Source organism: Zymoseptoria tritici, chromosome 6, assembly GCF_000219625.1.
Source record: "Zymoseptoria tritici IPO323 chromosome 6, whole genome shotgun sequence".
Classification (NCBI taxonomy): domain Eukaryota; kingdom Fungi; phylum Ascomycota; class Dothideomycetes; order Mycosphaerellales; family Mycosphaerellaceae; genus Zymoseptoria; species Zymoseptoria tritici.
The window spans coordinates 554,370-575,188 of NC_018213.1; the positions used below are offsets into that span (position 1 = coordinate 554,370).

Here is a 20,819-nt window from a genome sequence, read left to right on the forward strand (position 1 = left end):
TTCTTTGTCCGAGTCTTTCTTTGCTGGCACCGTTGATGCGAGAGATTGCTGCGACTCATGTTAGCCTATTCAGCTTCTTCGCATGCTATTATGCGAGCCAGAGACAACAAGACTCACAGCTGGGTGTTCTGGAACTTCTTCAAAGTCACCTCGTTCGTCTTCGCTCGTGAGTCTACGGCGTTTCCGGCCGCGCGTAGGGCCAGACCTGGGACTGAGACCATGGTCCTCCACTGCTGTGGAGGCCTCGTGCGGCTGCTCCGACGTTGTAGCATCTCCTTCCGGCTCGCTACAGTGCACGATGTCCAGGTCATCGCTTTCTGGATCATCTGTTACCTATTAGCGGTGCGTCGATAGAACGATGGGCACTACGATACCTTGAGATTTCTCGATCTTTTCCTTCTTGGTCGAACGCTTCTTGCCTGGGACTTTCTTGAGTGGAGTTCCATCGGTTGGAGAGTCGACAACAAGCTCATATCCGGGAACTTTTTTCACCGGCTGGATTTTGCGCGCGATGCCCTTCCTCGGTGGTGCTTCCCACTTGGATTTGCGGCCCGTAGGCTTGTCGTCCATGTCTGCTTGACGTGGACGTCTGTGGGGGTTTCGGATGGGGAAACAAGTTGATTGATCTTGGGCGGAGAGGGCTGGGGTTTTGTGCGGCCGGATGGCCTTCGGATGCATCTCGAAAAGGAAGAGAGGTGACGAACATGAATGAATAGCCAGCGTGTCGTTGGTCTGCATCGCCTTGACTCTTGAAGTTTCGCCCATTGATGACACCTAATAACAATGGCGAAGTAACACCACACTTTTGAATCACTTCGGCGGCACGCCCTCTTCACCCGCACGTCCAACTGCCATTCTCGCCGCGTCTGCGTGGTACGAGACTGCATCGTTCACGCCATTCTGCGCACGAGTGATCATGGTACTCGCTTGACTCTGCCCTGCGATTACCTGTTCTGAGATGGCGGTTCTCGCAGTGTGCTGGAGGTCCTGTCCGAGAGCTTCCACATCCCGTGCCGTAGATTTTAGTTGCTCGTTGAGCTCTTCTGTCTTTTCGGCTACCATACCACGTCCAGTAGTTTCCATGTCTTTCTGCATGTGTCTGGAGACGTCGTCAGCCCGATGATTGCATGCCGTCAGGCGAGGACTTACGATATGTCCTTCAGCTTCTCTTCCAGTATACCTTTCAACCCTCTTGCATCTGCCACCAGGTTCGAGACAGTGCCTTGTACTTTGTGAATCGTATCGTTTGCTTCGGCTTCCTTCTCGTTCCATCGTTTGCTCATCATATCCGCGCTGAACGTTTGATGGGGTTGAGCGGCGACTGGACGTCCAAGCTGCGTCACGCTGACAAAACGATCGGGTCGGTTCGCTTCAATCTCTGCACGCAGAGTGTCGTACATCGCCCGTATCTTCTCCACCTCTTCAAGTACATTCAGCCCATGATTTGCATAGGAGAAGTCCCGTTCTCGCTGCTCGATGTACTCTCTGATCTTTGCCCATTCGTGCTGGAAGAATTTCAGGCGGAAAGGAAGGCCACTTCCGCGAATGGTCGTCAAGAAGCCAGCGATGCATGTGTTGACCGCGCCAAAAGCTGTGACCTGAAAAACGTCAAATTTGGACTTTTGTCAGCTGAGATGATGCATACTGCTTTATTGCTCGCTGAGGCAGCACCCAGTGCCGTAAGAGCTGCTGCCACAATGATCTGGAGACCATAACAGAAGTTGATCAACCTAGCAGACGACTTGTAGTTCCGCTTGGCCTTGATCTCGCATTCGCAGACAGTGCTGTATATGCCAACGTTGGGAGCTGGCCTCTCCAACGTGGATGCTTCCGGAAGTCGATTCGCTTTGAAGCCATGCTTGGAGGTGTACGATTTGTCCTGCCAGACTGTGAGATTATGCCCAGTCAGCTTCACATCGAATAGCAAGCCCTCAGCTCGGATCGCTTACTGCCAATGAGCAGACGAAAGTCGTGCAACTGCGAGTTTGGCTCGATTAACGGGGCAATAGAAGGCTTGTGTACAGCTTCTGGTTGCTGTTGTTCCGTGTCGAAGCCCATCTGGGAAGGATGTCGAAACTCTGCGAATGCATGCCTTGCTCGGCCAACAAAGTCCAGAGTAGCGTCCATGGCGTGCCAATGGAGGGCGGTTTGCTAGCGAGGAGATGTAATCGAATGGATGAGACGATTTGGAGTGGATAGCGGGCATCTTGGTGGCAGCTGCGAGCTTCAAGTATCTCACGCAATGGCGTTGAGCCGATGTACGCGACGAGCTGAAGTCAATGCAAGCCACCATGCACATGACAGCTGATCTTTCGTGGCGCTATAGCAGCGGCGTGGTGCCAGCTGAAGACCATCACCTGCAATTCTTTCGCTTCTGGCGGGGAAATATGCATGTTAAGCGGCGAATCACAATGGAGCAGACCGGCTCACTTGATCTTCGTTTACAATAGAGCTGCAACCTCCACGGCGACTCCGAGCGCCATAGTGTGCTCGTTCGGCTTCGAGCGAGAGGCCAACAAGCTTGCGTTGTAATGCTGTCAGAATGGAGGCTTTATTGTGTGCATGTAACCGGAGAATCTGGCACGGCGATGAGCGCGCTGTTCGCTTCGACGATAGCAGAACACACATCATTGAGATCATTACGCTGTCATCATTCGTATCTGTCGCTAGTAAATGTAAACAAACTGCATGGAGGTCAGCAAATGTAGATCAAGATATGGGCTCGGAACTCACCTCGTCATTCTGCCTGTCTGTCAGGTCTTCAAAGGCGTGGTCACCAAGCCTCGCCTGTCCAGCAGACGTTTCCGTGTCGAGTTTCTCGTCTGCATTGTGGTATTCGTCCTTCATGCTCCAGTCGGTGATCTGAGCTGGCTTACCGTTCTTGACTCTCTTCCGCGATTGTAGCTTGTTCAAGAACATGAGGTTGAACACTTGAATGATGATCACCGCTGCGAGAGCCACGAATAGGCCTAGCACGGCTCGGACACCAGGCTTGTATTCCGGCGCATCATTACTGTTGAATAGCAAAGGCCCGATGATGTTGCCGGCAGAGGAGGCTGCGTTGTAGACTGACATGAGAACACTCTTCTTCGTGGTTCCTGCGGTGTTGCCAACAATCCAAGAGACGATGAGCGGGTTGCCGCCAAAGAGAAAAGCCAACAAGTAGTAGCCCGCTAGCAGTGCGCCTTGATTGCCATCCGTGTGCTTGATCGTGTAGAGCATAGCGAGGCCAGCAATGACTGGCAGAGTGAGGCAAGTCAGGATGACAGACTTGTTCTTGAATCGTTGCGCCGCCCAGGAAGCGAAGATAATGACGAGGAACTGCATTGCGCCGAAGGGTACGCTCAATAGTGCTGTCCGGTACTTGTCGAAACCGAGACCAGAGATGATGAGTGGTCCAAAGATGTTGGTAACACTGGCACCGCAGTTGAGAAGTAAGGACATTCCGATCCACAAGTACGTTTTCGGCTCAAAAAGCATCTCCCAGACATGCTTCATCTTGAACTCGCTGGAGCCAGTGCCAGACTGATTCGCTCGGAGTCTCTCTACCGCCTTTGGCTTCTGTTCCTCTGAGAGGAAGCGAGCTGAGGGTATGTCGTTATCGAGTTTCCAGTACACGAATGGCGCGGAAACCACCGTGATCAAGCCTACGAACAAGAAGATGCTGCGAATGTTAGCGCATGGCAGTCGAAGATCGCATAGCCGACTTACAGCTGCCACGACTCGATCAAAGGAGACTTGACGTGGCCCAGGCCAAAAGATAGCAGACTCGCTGCCATACCCGCGATGCCATTCGTGGAGTACCATGCCGCCACACGCATGGGTTGCTCAGCTCTGCGGTACCATTGACTGGTGATGATAGAGAACAAGGGCAGGCAGCCAGCTTCGAAGAGACCCAGAAAGAATCTTGCTGCGAGGAGTCCGCCGTAGTTGTGACAGGCAGCCTGTGTACCGAAGTCAGCACTGTGCAAACCGTTTAATATCCACATCATCGTCACATACCATACAAGTCTGCGCGATGCCCCACCCGAGCACGAGACATGGCATGAGAATGCGATGAGGTACTTTCACAATCAGGTACGAACTGAAAGGCTGCCATCCTAGCTGTGCCATGGCAGCGATGGAGCCCACCAGCGAGTACTGTTGGCCGACGAGACCAGTATCCTCTTTGAGACCGAAAGTGGCGCCATAGCCCAGTACACTCTTGTCGATGATCTGGAGGAAGTATACCCACACGAGGATCACCAGAATTACCTTGTCCGTCGAACGTCGGATTTGTTTGTTCTGGGTGGCGTTTGTCAGCCAGCTTATATCGCCGAACGGAGACATGCTCGCTCACCTCTTCATCTGTCAAACTGACTCTCTCGTCTCCAAGCAATGCAAGCGCGCGGTCTCCGTGTTTGAGAGCATTTGCATCTCGTCCAGAAGCTACACTGAGCTTCCGCTCGGTCGCGGGTTGGTCCCCTTCGATGCAGTCAATGCCGCCGTTCTTGCCAGACATTTTGAACTCGTTGAGCATGAAGCGAAGGCTGCCGGCGCATTTCCGCGCGGCAGCGAAGCAGGTTTATAACTCGCTCAGGCGAGATCCCGGCAAAGGGATGTTCATCATGCAAGACGGAGGGTCGTGGACAAGGATGATCGGTGGAGTAAGGCTGGGCCGCCTGGGCGGGAGGTGACGCCGCTGTCGATCCTCCGCTTGTGCCTCCGCTCTTTGGCTGCACGTGGCCTCGATCGCTTGCACAGGACCCTCTTTTGGTGAGGGGAACGGCATTCGACGGGCATTGTTGTGGTGTATTGCATGCCACCGGCAGTTCTCGAGACGGTGTCGAGATCATTGATACTGGCGACTGCTGCTGAACCGAATTAGTTATTGAAGGGATGGTAGCTCTTCGTTCAATGTAATATGATTCATCTATTGACCTCACGCCGCATCTCCACCGCTATCTGCGCCAGCGCATCGCGCCGTATGAGTGTAGCATCCGCACTCTCTGCAGTGGAGTAAAATCGCTCAAACAGCGGTCATCACTGTAATCCATATAGTTGTACGTTGCATCGAGGCCTGGATCTCCCGAGCAGGTATCTTGGTGTGCTGGGCAGCCGTCTGTGGCTACTCTCTGCTTAGGCGTGTCCGAGACAAAATCGCCCGGTCTATCCACATCGTTAGTACTCTTATCTCATCTGTGCTTGTATATGCAGAAGCTAACCCGTCGCAGCTGTCGCCTTGAAACGTGTGGTAGAGACCGAGCCACTGTAAGGCATGTTAGCAAATCGACGTCGAAGCTGAATTGGGACCATCTCACATGTCCGGTCTCATGGATGGCCGTGGCTCCCAGATTGTATCTCTCTGTCTCTCCTCCCGGCATCGTTCCGGCGAGTATTGTGCACCCGTCTAGCATGACTTCCTCTTCGGATGGGCTGTCTCCTGGCATGTAGCAAGTGCCGAGCAGGGTTGACTGAGTAGCTCGGCCGAGATCGCTTAAGAAGTAGAGATCGAGCTCGCCGTAGCCGTGACCCCTCTTCAAGAGCGACTTGTATTCAAGCTCAAAGTCATCATCATCATGAGTTGCCCAGATGTCATTCGTTGTTAGGTCGGCCGAGACGAGGTAGAAGGTGAAGGAAGGCGCGAAAGCCCGATTCATAGCTTCGATCTGACCAAGCGATCAGCGAGAAGACGGCGGACAGTATCTCGACACGACTTTACCTGCTCGTTGACCATTGATATGGGATATATGTCGTTCTTCTCCGTCGTGGTGATGACATGAACGTATGTGTTGATCTGGAATGACTGTGGGTTCCGTGCGTCTATGCGCTTTGTGATGAAATCGTCGTTGAATTGGGCATGGAGGGCAGAAGAGTTCCTGCCTCTTCCTTTGCCTTTGCAAGGTATGATCTCTCGTGCTGAAATGAATGAAAGAATGGACAGGCACGCCAAAAGAGTGTAAGGATGATGAAACATCGCCATGAAAGGGAACGAAAGAAAGTAGTCTGGCAGACTCAAGACTCCTGCATCGTCTACGAGGGTACTTAACCTGACATGTACTTAACCTGACATGCAGTACGGACTCACTGTGTTACAGTTCCAAGCTTTCGTATGCCCAACATCCTGAGACAGCCTCCGAGATGTTTCTAACAGACGGCGCCATACAAGCAGCGCAGAGTGGTTGCGGCTGTATAGCAGCGCTCTCGGCGCCTGGAGGATGTCCAATCAGTGAGGAAACGCCGTGCGCAGCTGAGCGTCGAGTGGGTCGGCCATGAAACAATGGCACAATGCGAATTCTCGGCCGAACCAGAGACTTTGTCGCACTGCGACACGAGATTGCTTGAGGTGGTCTTTGATGGTGGCCATGTGATTGGCCTCGCTCGGGAAAAATTGACTTGTCGCGTTCTGAGCGTGGCCAGCAATTTTCGGACACTGCCGAAGACAAATTGAGCACCCGCAGGATTGAGCTGCAGTCAGCCGGGGTGTGTACCCTCCGGCGTGCGCCATATTGATGTCCTCGCAGATGCCACAGGACGCCGGGCGCGTGAGAGTGGATTCACAGGCGCAGTAAGTACTGTAGCGAGTTGTGCTACCGACCACATGCGGGAACGAAGTCGTAGTCGTACGCATCGCACGGATTTCTCTCTCGAAATGTTGGAATAACAAGCGTCGCAGAGATGACAATGATGATGATGATGGAGAGGAAGAAGAAGGAGAATGATAGAATTATGAAGGTCGAGACGGCCAGACGGCGTGCGTGTGTTTTCCGAATCGACCAGGCTGCATTTCTCAGAACGGGCGCCTGCCTTCCACACCATGACCACCACCACTACCTCCAACGACATCAGCACTACGGAAGAAGTCATCGTATCCGGATCCAGTCGAGTCCATCGCTCTGATGATTCGGGATTGCTATGCGCCTGAGACGAGCCATATCGCGCACAATCAGGAGAATGGCCGCAAGCAGCACGACGTTCCAGTTCGCCCTGCTCGAGCTGCCGACGGAACTGCTAGTTTCAATCATCGAACAGATTGACAGCATTGATACGCTACGACGTCTGGCCATTTGCTCAAGGCAGCTTCAAGGTCTGACCGAACCTTTGATATATCACCGTTTGCTCCTCCGCAATGGCAGAAAGACAGAACACATTGTGAGGTCCTTACGTGCTCGCCCGGACCGAGCCATCGCTATTCGAAATCTGGTCATTGCATGCGAGACTGGTGTTCCGCAATCATTTGGACCATCGGGCATCGCGGGCGTGCTGAATCGCGCTATGCGGCTGGAGACACTGTACTTCGAGAGTCCTGAATGCAATTCCGCCAATTTCGAACCCCACGCTCCATGGACTTACATGTTCGATCGCATAATCCGTCCGTTCCAAGACGCAACGGCGTCTCCAGGCGGATCTCTTCCAGCGCCAAGACCGTTGCAATGTCTGAAAGAGCGTGAGTTGCCCTTCAATATGTTTCATAACGGGCATTGCTGAAGATGACAGTCACAATCCACATGAACGGCGCTTCGTCGCCGTACTGGACGATCGATCAAAGAAGCGCATCGATCTTCCTCCTTCCAGCGTTGGAAACTCTCAAAATCTCATGTGTCATCATCGAGGACTCCCTCAGCGGCATCAATCGAGCTCATACCAGTCCTCTCAAGCACCTCGAGCTGGAGGAAGTCTACATCACGCTGCAGGGACTCGAGAGTGTGCTGCAGCTTCCAACTGCGCTAGAGACGCTCATACTGTTGGAGAACATGCACAATGCGAATCAATTCCCCATCCGACCATCACCAACATGGAATCGACTCTTCCAGAACAACCCTGGTCCAACGATGAAGTGCATCGACCAGCAGCGTGCATCTCTGAAGTCATTCACCTACGGTACGACAGACAACCCGCCCTTCGATGGAGGTGGGCGGCTGGCTTTGAAGGACCCGACTCCTGTGGACGGCGCATTCGCCGACTTCCCTCTCCTTGAGGAAGTCTGCCTCAACGTTTGGGGAGAATGCATCAGCTTCGAGCGCGCTGTGTTGTCATCCTCGCCACCACCGAATCTGAAGAAGCTTGCCTACGTGGGAAGCCGACCCTTTAGCAGCAAAACCGCAAGTGCCGCAGAACCGCAGGAAGCGTCTTCGCCGATGAGTCAAGTTCCATTTCTACGAGCACCCGCTTCCTCGCTCCCGCTGGGCCTGCGGACCATCTGTATGTCATATTCAAGACCACCTCTGAGTTCGTTCCATTCGACCAGTCTCCTCGGCCGGACGATCAAGGCGGTAGACGCAGAATTGCGCAGAATCGGAGACATTGATCTTGAGGTTACCGCTTTCGAGTACAACCGATACTTCCCTCCCTTTTTATATGGAGAACCGACACCGAAGGAAATCGGCATCTTTAGTGATAGTCGGTTCCAGGAGGATTTTCAGACGTACTGGAATGAGGATGGTGATTCTGCGACCGAATCTGAGGGTGATCTCGATTTGAGCTACAACGATGTGTTCGGGAGCGATTCAGATTGAGGAAAACACAGGAGCAGCAGCAGACTGAGCGCTGCGACAACCGTATCAGACATATTCCTGCAAAGGGTGAGTGTTGTCTCTGTCGAGCGTGATATAGTTGCTATATGGTGATCGACGGGCCGACTTCTCGATTCGGAAAGCTTGCCGCTTGATGAATCTCCACGACCGAGGCTCGTGATCGACCACCTCGTACACCGGTGTCTGCAGTCATCAAATATGCAGTGTTACATGATGGATTCCTGTCTTATGCTGAGTTCTAGGACGTAACTCCATCTCGTCTGACCTCAATCTACCATCGCCGGGAACCTGACACCAGAATCAAATCGCCACGCGGAGGACTACAATCGCCAACATGGAGCAGCATCGTGTTTCATCATCGCCGATACTTACCACGGCTGCCTGCCTGCTTCTAGCATTTATCACATACTCCTTCGTCGCCGCGACATTCTCGACCACAGCCCGCTTCTGGCGTCGTCAAACATGGGTTGGAGACCGCAAAGGCCTTTTCTCCCGCTTGAGAACGAGCATCGCTTCCATTACAGGCAGCCGGGCGATGGTCAAGGATGGCTATGATCGATTATCCAAAAATGGACAGCCGTTTGCTCTGCAGCAATTCGCCAACCCATCGGTTCTGCTCCTTCCACCGGCGAAGATCTCACAGCTTTTGCAGAAGTCCGACGACGAGATCGACTTGCTGAAAACTCTGCAGGAGACGCTTGCGATGCGTTGGACTGGTGATATGGATCTATCTGAGGATCCGATTCACATTCAGTACGAGATCCTTTCGAGACCTCCTGTCTAGACATTTGCTGACTTTATTCGTCAACAGGGTTGTGCGGCGCCAGTTGACGCACAAATTGCCGTTGCTTACAGCGGATGTCCACGCGGAATTGGTGCTGGGGTTCGAGGATCAGTGGAAAACATCGACAGAGTGGACAGCGGTACCAGCTGCAACGTCATGTGCCAATGTCATCAGTAGAGCAGCGAACCGGGTGTTCAGTGGCACGGAGCTGTGTAAGTTTTGGTCATCTTCTGCAAGCTGATGCCCGTGACTGAGAGGTAATACAGGCAGAAACCAGGAGTTCTTGGATGCTTGCAGGTCTTTCGGAGAGGGAGTTTTCATGGCGGCTGGTGTCATCAACATGATTCCGACATGGCTCAGATGGGCTGTTTCTCCTCTGATCACATCTCGCAATGCTCGGAATATGGCAATTTGCAAAAGAATAGGCGTTCCTGTTGTGAACAAGCGGATTGAGGAATACAAGAGCGGAGCAGAGCCCAGGGTCAGTTGCTTGAGACTACCTCGCGAGATGTGAGTGAGCTGACCGGTCCTTCAGAACGACGCTTTGCAGTGGGTTATTGAAGAGAGTCTCAAGAGAGCAGACCCCAAAGAGCACGATCCCGTGCGCATTTGCAGGAGAATCGTCAGGCTCAACATGTATGTATTTTCCAATATCGATTGCAGTGCACAGCAGTCTGACGCTACTTCAGGGTCGCCATTCACACGACAACCATCTCCATCACAAATACCCTTCTCGACTTGTACGGCTCGCCACGAGCGGAAGAATTCGTAGCCGGGCTACGAGAAGAGGTCGAGCGGGTGCTGAAAACTCATGGCAACGAGTGGACCAAAGGCGCAGTGAACGACCTCTACCGCATCGACTCGACCATCAAAGAGAGCCTGCGATGGACACCACTCAGTCTAGTCGGCTTGACAAGACTGGTGACCAGCAAAGACGGCATCGATCTCGGAGATGACCTGCATGTCCCGCACGGCGTGCTGGTTGCTGCACCCAATGTGGCTATCCACAGTGATGAGAAGCATTACAGCAATCCAGCGGAATATGACGCTTTCCGATTCGCTCGAAATCGTGAGGATCAGGATGGCAATGTCGTGAAGCAGAAGAGCCAGGGGATTGTGACCACGAATGAATCGTTCTTGACGTTCGGGCATGGTCGTCATGCTTGTCCGGGTCGATTCTTCGCCTCGCAGGAGATGAAGCTGATGCTGGCACATATCGTTATGTATTACGACGTCAGGCTTCCGGGTGGGAGGCCGAAGAACTTCGATTTTAAGGGAGCGTCGGTTCCAAGCAGACGGGCAGTCCTTGAGTAAGTGATTCCAGAACGCTCCTGGTACAAGATTGGATTGTGTGTAAGACTTTGCTAACCGCCGTTCGATCACAGAGTCAAGATAAGAGCTTCATAAGTGCTTTCCGACATCGTTCGAGGGCTCCAGAGATCAGGTCGAAAGATGTCTTATCAACGCAATTCCGTTCAAGTGTCAATGAGTGTTTGTTCTTCACTCGCTCCTTCGTATTCGTCGAAGCATTTGCCCGGATATCTGCGAAGCCTTGTCCAAACCACTGACGCTTCAATGATACACGTGAAGAACACGGCAGAGGCGAGTCCGATCCAGAGACCACTGACTCCTAGCCTGGGCGATCCTAGCTCCAGGAATAGCGCCAGCGGCACACCGTACAAGTATGCTGCACCTAACGTTGTGTACGCAGCGATGGATTGCCATCCGATGCCTCTGACAACGGAATGAGGCCAGAGGACAATAGCGTCGCAGAACAAGAAGACCCCCAGGAATGGGAGATTCACAAGGACAATGTCTGCCACTTCCTGATCATTGATCAAAAACCGGAGCATGATCGCCACGATCCCAATCCCCAGCGCCACATTAAGGATACCGTTGAATGCAAAGATGGCCGCATACATCTTCATGATTCGAAGTGCAGAGCCGTGGGTCAGGCCGCCTCCGACAAGCTGTCCGATCCGAGTGCTTCCGGCGATCGAGATAGAGAACGGGATGTGCCAGACGAGAGTGGCGGTAGTCGATAGGAACGTCTGTGCCGCGAGCGGGGCGTTGCCGAGATATGTCAGGGCGAATGTGAGGATCTCGAATGACAGCCATTCGGAGAGAGTCATGACGGTGCCGGAAAGCGCCAATCTGCACATCGGACTCCAGTCCTTCGACCACGAAGAGCGGATCTCTTTCGTTGTCGGCCAGCATTGCAGCGTTGTGCGATCGGTAATGAACGCATAGCCGATAAGAATCAGCGGTCGGATGAGATTGGTTAAGGATGCGGCCAATGCAGCGCCCGCGACCCTCATGTCTGCTTTCAGGACAAGAGCGTAAGTTAGACCAATGTTGATTGGCAAACAGATCAGGAGACTCCATAGTCCTGCCGTAAATTGTCCTTGCGATTGCCTGCCCCACGGACCGTCAGCAAGTTGCAATGCATCAACATTGCCGCGCGCTACTAACATAAACCTCTTGCCAGCCTCAAAACTAGCATAGCCAGGCAACCCAATGAGGCTGTATCGAAGAAAGCTGCCGGCATGGACCGCCAGCTCTTCTGAAGGTACCAGGCGTCGAAGGATCGCCTCTGAGAACAGCCAAAGTCCGCCGATGGGTATGGCGACCAAGTGAACGAAGACCAAGAAGCGGATCATCGCCATCCCGACGTCGCTGAAACGACCGGAGCCATATGCCTGCGAGCACAAGGTGTCCAACGCCGTGGCCATGCCTTCGAAGATCGCATATCCGATGATATTGGACTAAAGCCAAAATAAGTCAGTCACTCTGCGCGACAACCGAATGGCTCAGAGCCAAACCTACTGTGGTCATACCTAATGAGCATCCTAGGTAGCAAAGAATATACGGGTCAGCGATGTTGAGACAACAAAGCGACGGTCTCAGACTCTGATTAGTGCAAACTTACCAGCAAGCTCATCAGTGGAGAGTTGAGAGGCGACCAGTGTTACGATAATGGTAAAGGAGTACTGCAAAAGATAACTCGGTATCAACGGGCCAGAGTATCGTAGAAGCACTCTCAATTCGAGCTGGGAGACCAGTTCCGAGGCATTCATCCGCGGCCCGTCTTTCGACAACGTCGAGGAGGAGTCGGTGGTTCGATTAACGCTCTCGCCGAGCAGTGGCTGGCGTTCCGTCGTACTCAAGCGGCGGGCGGCCATCGGTGCTGTCTGTCTATGCAGCGGAACTGCAAGGACCAGGGATTCCGAGGAGCGTTGGCAGACCGGAGCTCATATGGACTCGTTAAAGCGCAGAAAATGCTCGCAAGTCCTCGAAGAACAGCGGACAGTGCCGGCGCCAGTCGAAATAGCGTGGTTGGAGAAGTCGCACACCTCATGCATGGATGTGTTGTCCTCATGCGGCTGACATGAGAGAACTGGTTCGAAGTCGGATTGATGACTTCACACTCTTTCGCTGCGCCCGAAGTTGACAATTCGTCGATACCCGTCGAGCTTCTCCATTCTCCTTGTCCTCGTTTCGATCGTCTAAATCGCAAGTGGTTTTCACGGCAAATATTAGCTTCACTCGAAAGCACGCTAGCGAGATGACGTAACACGACACTTTTCTTCAACGTCGAAGGAAGGATAAGTAGAACGATATTCGTAGAAGCAATCGATGAACATCGCCTTCGGACCGCAGTCATCAGCCAGAGCAGAAGTGTTGTTCCGCTGCTTGTCTATTGCAAGCGAACTGCCTGACGCAGAGCCGGATCTAGCTTGCCGGAGAGCTTGACTGCGGGGAACGATGACAAGAGGCAATCGTTTCAATATGGTATTCGAGCAGAGGCTTGACTCCGACAGAGGGGCAGTAGTCTTCCGCAGAGATTCTAACGACTGCACGCTCCTCTTCCGGCGTCATGATGGGACCTTGTTCTGGACCAGCTGAACGAAGCTGGTAGCTGTCGGCAAACCGAGGTCAACTTTGGCCGTGATTCCCGAACAGAACGGAGCCGCAAGTTGAAAGTGCCATGTCCGCTATACCCGAACTTCGGCATCCATGAGGTACTTTGTCGATGTGGCATATGTCTAGCATCGACCTCGTCCTGTTCTCCACACAGCAGGAGTCAAGAACGCTTTAGCAGACATGGTGTTCAAGAATGATGACAAGCTAGAAATCCCTACGGTGGACATTTTATCGTGGTATTTCTACCCAGGCTCCGTCCGCCGCCTAAACTTGTGTCCGCGACTTTGCTAACACTCCCATCTCCCCCCTCAGGTAGTAAGTCGGCTCAAGCCTTGCTGACTGAGCCCTTCTATAACATGCTCGCAGCTTCGACGACACGAAAGTTCCATCAGACAAACCTGTCTACATCGACGCCTTTGATCCCAAACGGCAATACACCCACGGACAAGCACGTACCACCATTCGCAAACTCGTGGCTGGTCTCAGGAAAGCCGGTCTGAGACAAGGCGACGTTGTCTGCGTGCACAGCTTCAATGATGTGAGATTTGTCGTAGACCTTCCACAACATGGCTCTGATTATTCACAATGCAGATCAACTATCCTGTTCTCGCCAATGGCATCATAGCTGCGGGAGGAATCTACTCTGGCACCAATCCAGCGTACCAACCGTACGAGCTTGCCCACGCCATCAAAGTCGCTCGCATCAAGTTCCTGGTCGTCGAGCCTGAAATCCTCAAGCATGCCCTCGAGGCGGCAACGGCCAGTAGTCTACCGCAGGAGAACATCTTCATCTTCAACAATCGAGACGATCAAGTGGTGCCCAGCGGGTTCAAATCGTGGCGGACATTGCTGCAGCACGGCGAGGAGGACTGGGTGAGATGGGACGATGCGGAGAGGTCCAAGTCGACCACTGCAGCTCATTTGTTCAGCTCGGGCACAACAGGCCTGCCGAAGGTGAGTTTGAGTGATAGAGTATGATGCGAATGAATCTGACTTCCGTATAGGCCGCCATGCTGAGTCACTACAACTTGATCGCCCAGCACTGCCAGATTACCGAGTGGAAACCTAAGCCATACGCTGTATGATTGTTCCTTGAGCTGTCACAGACTTCCCGCTGACCTTGTCGCAGATCAAGAAGATCACCGCAACACCCATGTTCCACGTTGCAACAGCTCCGACATGCCACTTTTCTCCCCTTAAAGACGGCGCCGACACGGTGATCATGAGACGATTCGATACCGAGGGCTATCTCAAGACCATCCAGGACCATCAGATCACCGACGTTGCGACTGTGCCGCCGATGGTGCTGTCCATTATTCAGTCGGATCTGGAAGACAAGTATAGTTTGAAGTCTGTCAAATTCGCAACCTGTGGAGCAGCACCCTTGGAGAAGCGCCAGCAGGCTAGATTCCAGGCACTCTTGAGTGAAGGTGCAGTTTTCACACAGGTTTGGGGTGGGTTTGTGCCAATATCCGGTGACCTGAGCTCAAGCTGATACTTCTCCCGTTCGAGTTTAGGCATGACAGGTAACATGAGCTTGGGACAACGACATTATGGAGCTACTACGTGGCTAATACCACGTACAGAGACAACCTGCATTTGCACCAACACCCCGTTCCCCGTAAAATAACCGTTGGGAGCACCCTTCATATAAAGACTGACCTGTCCATAGGGAGAAGATGATACCGGCAGCGTGGGCCGCCCAGTACCCGGCATTGAGCTCAAGCTCGTCGACGCTGAGGACCCGACCAAAGAGATACACGAGTATGGCGTCCGCGGCGAAGTCTGTATCAGAGGCGTGACTGTCATTCGAGGCGTAAGTTGATCCCAAACACTAGCGTGTCTTCCTAATCCGATTCTCGCCGATCAATCGCCCTGGGCACTGCTGATACTTCTGCTCTTCTGCCTGCAGTACCTGGATGAGCAGGCCACACGGGACTCATGGGATAGTGACGGGTTCTTCCACACCGGAGACATTGCTTACTGCGAAAAGGGGACCGGGAAGTGGTACATTGTCGATCGGAAGAAGGACCTAATGAAGGTTCGCGGATTCCAGGTCGCACCACCGGAGCTGGAAGCAGTCTTGCTCGAGCATCCGGGAGTGTACGATGCTGCAGTGATTGGCGTCAAGAAGAACAAGGACGATGACTCGGAGTATCCACGAGCGTACATCGTTCGAAGAGACAACGACGAAGGTAGGCGGCTTGATGGAAAGGCGGTCTTCGAGTACATGGGGACCAAGCTGGCAAAGTTCAAGAGACCGGAAGGCGGCGTGGTGTTTATGGATGCGATACCGAAGAATCCCAGTGGAAAGATTTTGAAGCGAGAACTGCGGGAGATTGCAGCGGTCGAGATGAAGAAGGAGAGACAGGAGTCGAAACTGTAGACGATTCGAATGGTCGATAGAGTGCTTCTAAGCAGGTGCGACCGTATCAGTCTACACAATAGCAGAAAAGCTGGCCTCGTCGGATGCTTGAGAAAGCCTTCGTTATGACACCCTTTCTGAAGTATATACTCGGTAGTCACAGGATCTTCTGTATGAGCCTTGATCGTCCAGTGCTTATGTGGCCAGGTCTGCAAATTGACGGGTCCCGCCGGATCTTCTTGCATTGATGCAGTTTGCTCTGACCTGTGAGACTTTTGACAAATGGGATGAAGCCCGTGCAGGTTGCCAAATATCAGCAACGATGGTCGATCATGGTCCCAAGTGAACCCTTGTGGAGTCGGCGTCTGCTGGCGCAAAACGAAGCCAACCAACCTGAGCGGGCGATGCTCCGATATCCAACTCGATCTCCCACTAGCTGGAGAGGTCCGGCACGAGTTGACCATCGTCTCTACAACCACATCGTCACCCATGGCTGATAGCGCATGCTGGAGCACGACACAGAATGATGTCCGTAGGTGTCCCGTTCCTCCTCAAAAGAAGTCTCCACTTCCTCCCATTGATCCCAATCGATAGCAACACCACAATCCGTCCGAGCTCCTTCTCCGCCAGTAGAGGACATGCACGTTCTCACGAGTGAATAAATGGCTGATTGGTGTCTCCTGGCTTTCGCAAGTGAGCCAGACTTCGGCGACGTTGGAGCCTTTGGTGAGGGCGGCTTTTGCGTCTTTGACTCGTACGGTCCACCGCGGCCATATGTTTCTAAACTCACGCTGATTGTCGAAGAGCTGTTGCCGGCTGTAACAGGTCTTTGAACCGGACTTCGAACTGGCTGAACAACTGAGTCAACGAGCCATCACGAAGCGTGCACTCAAGACGACGACGTACCGACTCGTTCTCGTTGATCATCTCAAAGTCATCCGCGATGTGCTGCACAAGGATGTCGGCTCCGCTCTGTGTGAACGCTTCCATGATCGCAGAAGAGATCTGCTCGAGGTGTGAGGCGGTCGATCGATGCTGCTGCAACGGCGCAGTCGTGATCCTTTCGAGATCGCAATCGCCATCGCTTGTAGAGACAGTCGCAAGCGTGTCCCGAGTGGACATGGTCTGGTTGGCAGATTCTCGGAATAGTTCAGACAAGCATCACGATGCCTGCAAGGGCGGGGCTGAGGCGAGTGAGACGGTAAGGCTGATGGTATGCGCATCACGTAGTTCTAAGCCAGGCACATTTGCTTTTCCAAACTCTGCCTCGGAGACGACACTCTCTCCTTCTAGTTCATCCTTCACAGTGTGTTCGTCCCTAGACTGGGAGAATGTGCGACGGCGGCGACTCCTCAATGGTCTGTGAGCGTTCCTGGTACACCTTCGCCTCATTCATTTCACCAAAAGACCAGCGTGCGGGATGCTGCAATGACGCTCTCTGGCCTGCCCTTCGCCAATGCCGCGAAACATTCGGTCGCCTCAAAGAGATTACTCTGAATCTGCTGTGTACGTTTCGTATTTGTTGAAAACGCTGGCGCCATGCGCTGTCCCGGCTGGGCTCAAGGCTCGTCTGGCATGGCAACCTCATCTGTCCCACCGAAGTTGTGACAGGAGGCAGACATTGCTGCTGAGCTGCAACTAATGCCAAAGGCTAGGGTGGCATTGTCGTTGGGACGATTCGTTTCCTTGCTGTGGTCTTCATCGCGTCGGCGCCGTTCCAGTGCGTCGACGTGTCAATGTTCGGATGCCACCGCCGAAACGCCAACAATGCACATTGTCACATCGTACGCAGATTTACTGCAGTCCTCCTCTGACGTGCAGTTGACAGCTGCTGCGCCGAAAAGCAAGGACTCTGCTCGCGCTCAAGCGACTGTACCTGGATTTCGAGACGAGATTGCAATCTGACAGCGACGCCGAGAGTGGCACTTCAACCGAGATGTCCCTGTACGGCATACAGGAGAGAGTATTTCGCGTACAGCGTGAGCTCCGCTCACGAACTCGTCGGCATTGATGCCGGTCCACGATGAACTTGCCGGCTACTCCAAGAACCGGTATTTCTGCGTTCTCCGCGACCTTCTTGAAGCTCGATCGAGTATAATGGTGCGGAGTCCAAGGAAACGAGCTGATGATGAGCATCTTTTGTTCAGTCGTACTGCAGCAACCTACCAACCGAAGGAAGCACTATTTATGGGTCCAATATCACTCGGATCCACCTGTGCCAAGTCGTCTCACTCCTACGTCCTCGCTTCGACGACCATCTCTCCACCGCCGCGCCGCAGAATGGAGAGCCGGCTCTGGGCACTCTCGCGTTGGTCACGTTGTGTTCACACGGCTTCACTACTGGAGCAACAGTCGTGACAGAGAATCAATGACTTCAACACTGTGTTCTGCGCCCTTGCTTGAGCATGCATGAACCGTAAGAGGAAGACCTCGCTTCGGGGAACACTGCGTCCTGCGTCGGAGAATAAAGATCCACTCTTATTATGGATCTCACGCATGACAAGATCAGCTCGGGACCAGTGATGATGGCCATTGTTTGACACTCTGCATGAGCTTGGACGAGATGAGTCCAGAAGCAGACTGCCCATGTCCGGCCTATTTGTAGTGGACATGCTCCTGGTTGGGGAGTACGTTGAGGTTATAAGAGACTGTGAGTGCCCCATTCTCTTTGTCAACGAACTCTTCCGTCCTGCATTCTACATCCTCCAATATGCGTTTCACCACCGCCGTCCTCGCCTCGGCGACCCTCTTCTCTTCGGCATACGCTTCGCCTGCGCCAACTGGCTACCTCCCAGCACCGACTGGCTCTGTACCAGCACCACCTGCCTACGCACCTCCACCTCCGAGCTACGCACCAGCACCTCCAAGCTACGCACCATCGCCTCCAGCATACACACCTTCCAAGAATGGCCCAAAGCCTCGCAAGGGCTTCGGCCGTTGGGGCAAGAAGCATCAGCACAGCTACAACCCAAAGCCTCAATGTTTGAGCGACGAGGACGCCGATCAAGGTGCCGACATCTTCCGCCAGCTCATTCAAGAGTACTCCGACGAGCTCGCTCTGGAGGCCCTCACGGAGGACTTCATCGACTACACCTCCGCCGTCAACATCATCCGCAACCGCGGTAACGAGGGTCCAATTGTCGTCAACGGCATCTCCTTCGGCAGCCGTCAAGAGTTCATGGATGCCCAAGGCTCTCAGCCGCAGATTCCATTCGACACACTCCAAGTCTTTCACGGATGTGATCACATTGCCATGCGATGGCAAACACTCCGCTCCGCCAATGGCCAGCCCAACGAAGCAAACAACATCGTAAGTTTTGTCTTGAGAGATGTTTCGAACTCCGACTGACACTGTCCCAGCCCGTCGTCGGCAACGCCATCATGGAGACTGTGCCAGACACCAACAACAGCTACGGCTTCCGTATCAAGGTCCTGTACTCGGAGTTCAACTCGGCTGCGTGGCTCGTCAACAACGGGGTCTTCACACCCACACCGATCGCCAAGCGTGATGTCGACCACATCGGCATGCTTTGAGCAAAGTCGTATTGTTGAGTCGGGGTGTGGATTAATGTTCTGAACTTGGCACTCCATATACTGCACTGTCAATTGAACCTCTTGCGCACAGAATCACTGTCCTATAATCCGTAACAAACTGTCACTGTCGCTCCTTGGTGAATATATGGTGGCGGTTGCTTGTACTACTGCCCTTTCCTTCGGCCGGAAAAATCTCAACTGCTGCCTCGGAGACGGTGACATTGGGTCAGAGGTGCCTTGCTCCTGCAAGCGAGCAATCGACGGGAATCTCGAGCCATTACATATTCTAAAGAGCAGAAGGGTCGGGACGCCAAGCCTTCCAAATCCAACTCCAACTTCCTCTCTCACCGGGTTGACTAAACCTCCACGGCGTCTACTACTACTACCACACTATAAACAGCGACGAAACCGCTTTCCCGTTATCACCACCTGTGTCGTGTTGTTATTTTGAGCTATTAATATTGTCCTTACTATTAAGACTCGGTGCGCAATCACTGCTAGAACTTTCGAGCCTCCTATACGAGGAGACACAACTAGTGTTCTTCTACCAAGACTCCTAGGACTTTTAAACACCCGCTATCGACGAATCTACGTACAGTAGCGACTATATAGACGACGACGAGCTTCCGGACGGTCCTTTAAGCCCCCTAGAAGACGCGTATTCGCAGTTTTAGACACAACTACTACCCAGCTCTAATATACTAGAGCCAGAGCCGGAGCTACTAACGGAGACTTAGGTTATTGCCCTAAGCAATAGGGATCCTGCTAAGGAGGCTATACAGCGTAACGGCAACGACAACAACACCAGCTATATACTTATAAGAAGGCGTATAAGGGCGTTATCGACTAAGGGCGTAGAGGTAACAACAACGCCGGCTAAATAAACGAGAAGGAAGTCGGTAACCTTTACGCTTCCTCCTAACTACATCGACAGCGATACGGTGGTGCCTCTAACAGGCGGCACAGCAGTCCAAATGCTACCTAAAAAGGCACCTAAGAGGGCACCTAAGGGCACGGCTCGTACAGCGGTAAATGCTAACAAGAGGAAGGAACGAGCGGCCGATAAAGCGAGTAAACTAGCCGTTTCGAGGGCAGCCGAGGTAGCAGCAGATAAAGGGCCTAAACCGGTTGTTAAGCCGGTATCGAAGAGGGCTCCAAAACTACTACTACTATCGTCCGATATTAATAGCAAGTTATACGATCTATCTCTTAATATAGCTAACTAACCTCGTTGTGTTTTTAGTACTATCCGACGACTATAGCGTAGTGCAGAGCCTAGCCGACTAAGCTACCGGCCAGCTGTTACAGGAGTCTTAGCCGCAGTCGACTCCGGTGCCCTCCTCGTCTGCAAAACGCTATAAATCCACGCCTACGCTATCCGAGCAATACTCCGTTCTTACTACCTATAGGGTCTTATTTAATAGCTAGAAGCTTAAGGACTTCAGTTGCATATACACTAGTAAGCGAATATAGATCTAAGACTTGGTTAACAAGGCTAGAGGGTTAGCTACAGAGTATGCACAACGACAAGGCTTAAGGAAGCGGCTTACTAAGCGAACGGCGGTATTAGAGGCTCGTAGACATAGCAAGCAAGCTGTAAACGTGCCTATCGACTACGACGAGGACTCTACTACGCTGTCGTTTATAGAGTCGTTAAGTCCCTATATTAGACACTTCGTAGGCTTCTATTTGACCCTGC

The 20,819-nt window shown here is 52.9% G+C and overlaps 8 protein-coding genes across 8 annotated transcripts; 4 read left to right on the top strand and 4 right to left on the bottom strand.

The window, feature by feature from the left end:
• Positions 1–1,361: 1,361 nt before the first annotated feature.
• MYCGRDRAFT_27514 (uncharacterized protein) lies at positions 1,362–1,819 on the bottom strand (the record flags this gene model as incomplete). The annotated part of the gene is made up of 2 exons (XM_003851892.1): positions 1,362–1,598; positions 1,646–1,819. Coding segments are annotated over 2 exons (411 nt in total), but the record flags the coding sequence as incomplete, so codon positions are not given.
• Positions 1,820–2,709: 890 nt separating this feature from the next.
• Positions 2,710–4,329, bottom strand: MYCGRDRAFT_72843 (allantoate permease-like protein; the record flags this gene model as incomplete). Its single annotated transcript, XM_003851891.1, has 3 exons — positions 2,710–3,664; positions 3,712–3,944; positions 4,003–4,329. 3 exons carry the CDS (start codon positions 4,327–4,329, stop codon positions 2,710–2,712), a joined length of 1,515 nt encoding a protein of 504 aa, XP_003851939.1.
• Positions 4,330–4,940: 611 nt separating this feature from the next.
• MYCGRDRAFT_72846 (uncharacterized protein) lies at positions 4,941–5,834 on the bottom strand (the record flags this gene model as incomplete). Its single annotated transcript, XM_003851890.1, has 4 exons — positions 4,941–5,148; positions 5,205–5,248; positions 5,301–5,648; positions 5,702–5,834. 4 exons carry the CDS (start codon positions 5,714–5,716, stop codon positions 4,941–4,943), a joined length of 615 nt encoding a protein of 204 aa, XP_003851938.1.
• Positions 5,835–6,050: 216 nt separating this feature from the next.
• MYCGRDRAFT_93715 (uncharacterized protein) lies at positions 6,051–8,495 on the top strand (the record flags this gene model as incomplete). The annotated part of the gene is made up of 6 exons (XM_003851332.1): positions 6,051–6,089; positions 6,504–6,547; positions 6,684–6,733; positions 6,829–6,959; positions 7,012–7,426; positions 7,477–8,495. The coding sequence occupies 6 exons, from the start codon at positions 6,051–6,053 to the stop codon at positions 8,493–8,495; spliced, it is 1,698 nt and encodes a 565-aa protein (XP_003851380.1).
• A 352-nt stretch (positions 8,496–8,847) lies between these two features.
• Positions 8,848–10,611, top strand: CYP-75 (putative P450 monooxygenase; the record flags this gene model as incomplete). Its single annotated transcript, XM_003851333.1, has 5 exons — positions 8,848–9,266; positions 9,325–9,513; positions 9,568–9,778; positions 9,833–9,933; positions 9,987–10,611. 5 exons carry the CDS (start codon positions 8,848–8,850, stop codon positions 10,609–10,611), a joined length of 1,545 nt encoding a protein of 514 aa, XP_003851381.1.
• A 161-nt stretch (positions 10,612–10,772) lies between these two features.
• Positions 10,773–12,374, bottom strand: MYCGRDRAFT_43706 (uncharacterized protein; the record flags this gene model as incomplete). Its single annotated transcript, XM_003851889.1, has 4 exons — positions 10,773–11,712; positions 11,770–12,062; positions 12,124–12,146; positions 12,227–12,374. 4 exons carry the CDS (start codon positions 12,372–12,374, stop codon positions 10,773–10,775), a joined length of 1,404 nt encoding a protein of 467 aa, XP_003851937.1.
• A 1,027-nt stretch (positions 12,375–13,401) lies between these two features.
• MYCGRDRAFT_59716 (4-coumarate,CoA ligase-like protein) lies at positions 13,402–15,559 on the top strand (the record flags this gene model as incomplete). Its single annotated transcript, XM_003851334.1, has 8 exons — positions 13,402–13,495; positions 13,614–13,759; positions 13,813–14,175; positions 14,226–14,300; positions 14,351–14,675; positions 14,781–14,842; positions 14,894–15,037; positions 15,134–15,559. Coding segments are annotated over 8 exons (1,635 nt in total), but the record flags the coding sequence as incomplete, so codon positions are not given.
• A 2,720-nt stretch (positions 15,560–18,279) lies between these two features.
• On the top strand, positions 18,280–19,183 carry MYCGRDRAFT_81079 (uncharacterized protein; the record flags this gene model as incomplete). Its single annotated transcript, XM_003851335.1, has 2 exons — positions 18,280–18,896; positions 18,947–19,183. 2 exons carry the CDS (start codon positions 18,297–18,299, stop codon positions 19,118–19,120), a joined length of 774 nt encoding a protein of 257 aa, XP_003851383.1.
• Between the last annotated feature and the right edge of the window lie 1,636 nt (positions 19,184–20,819).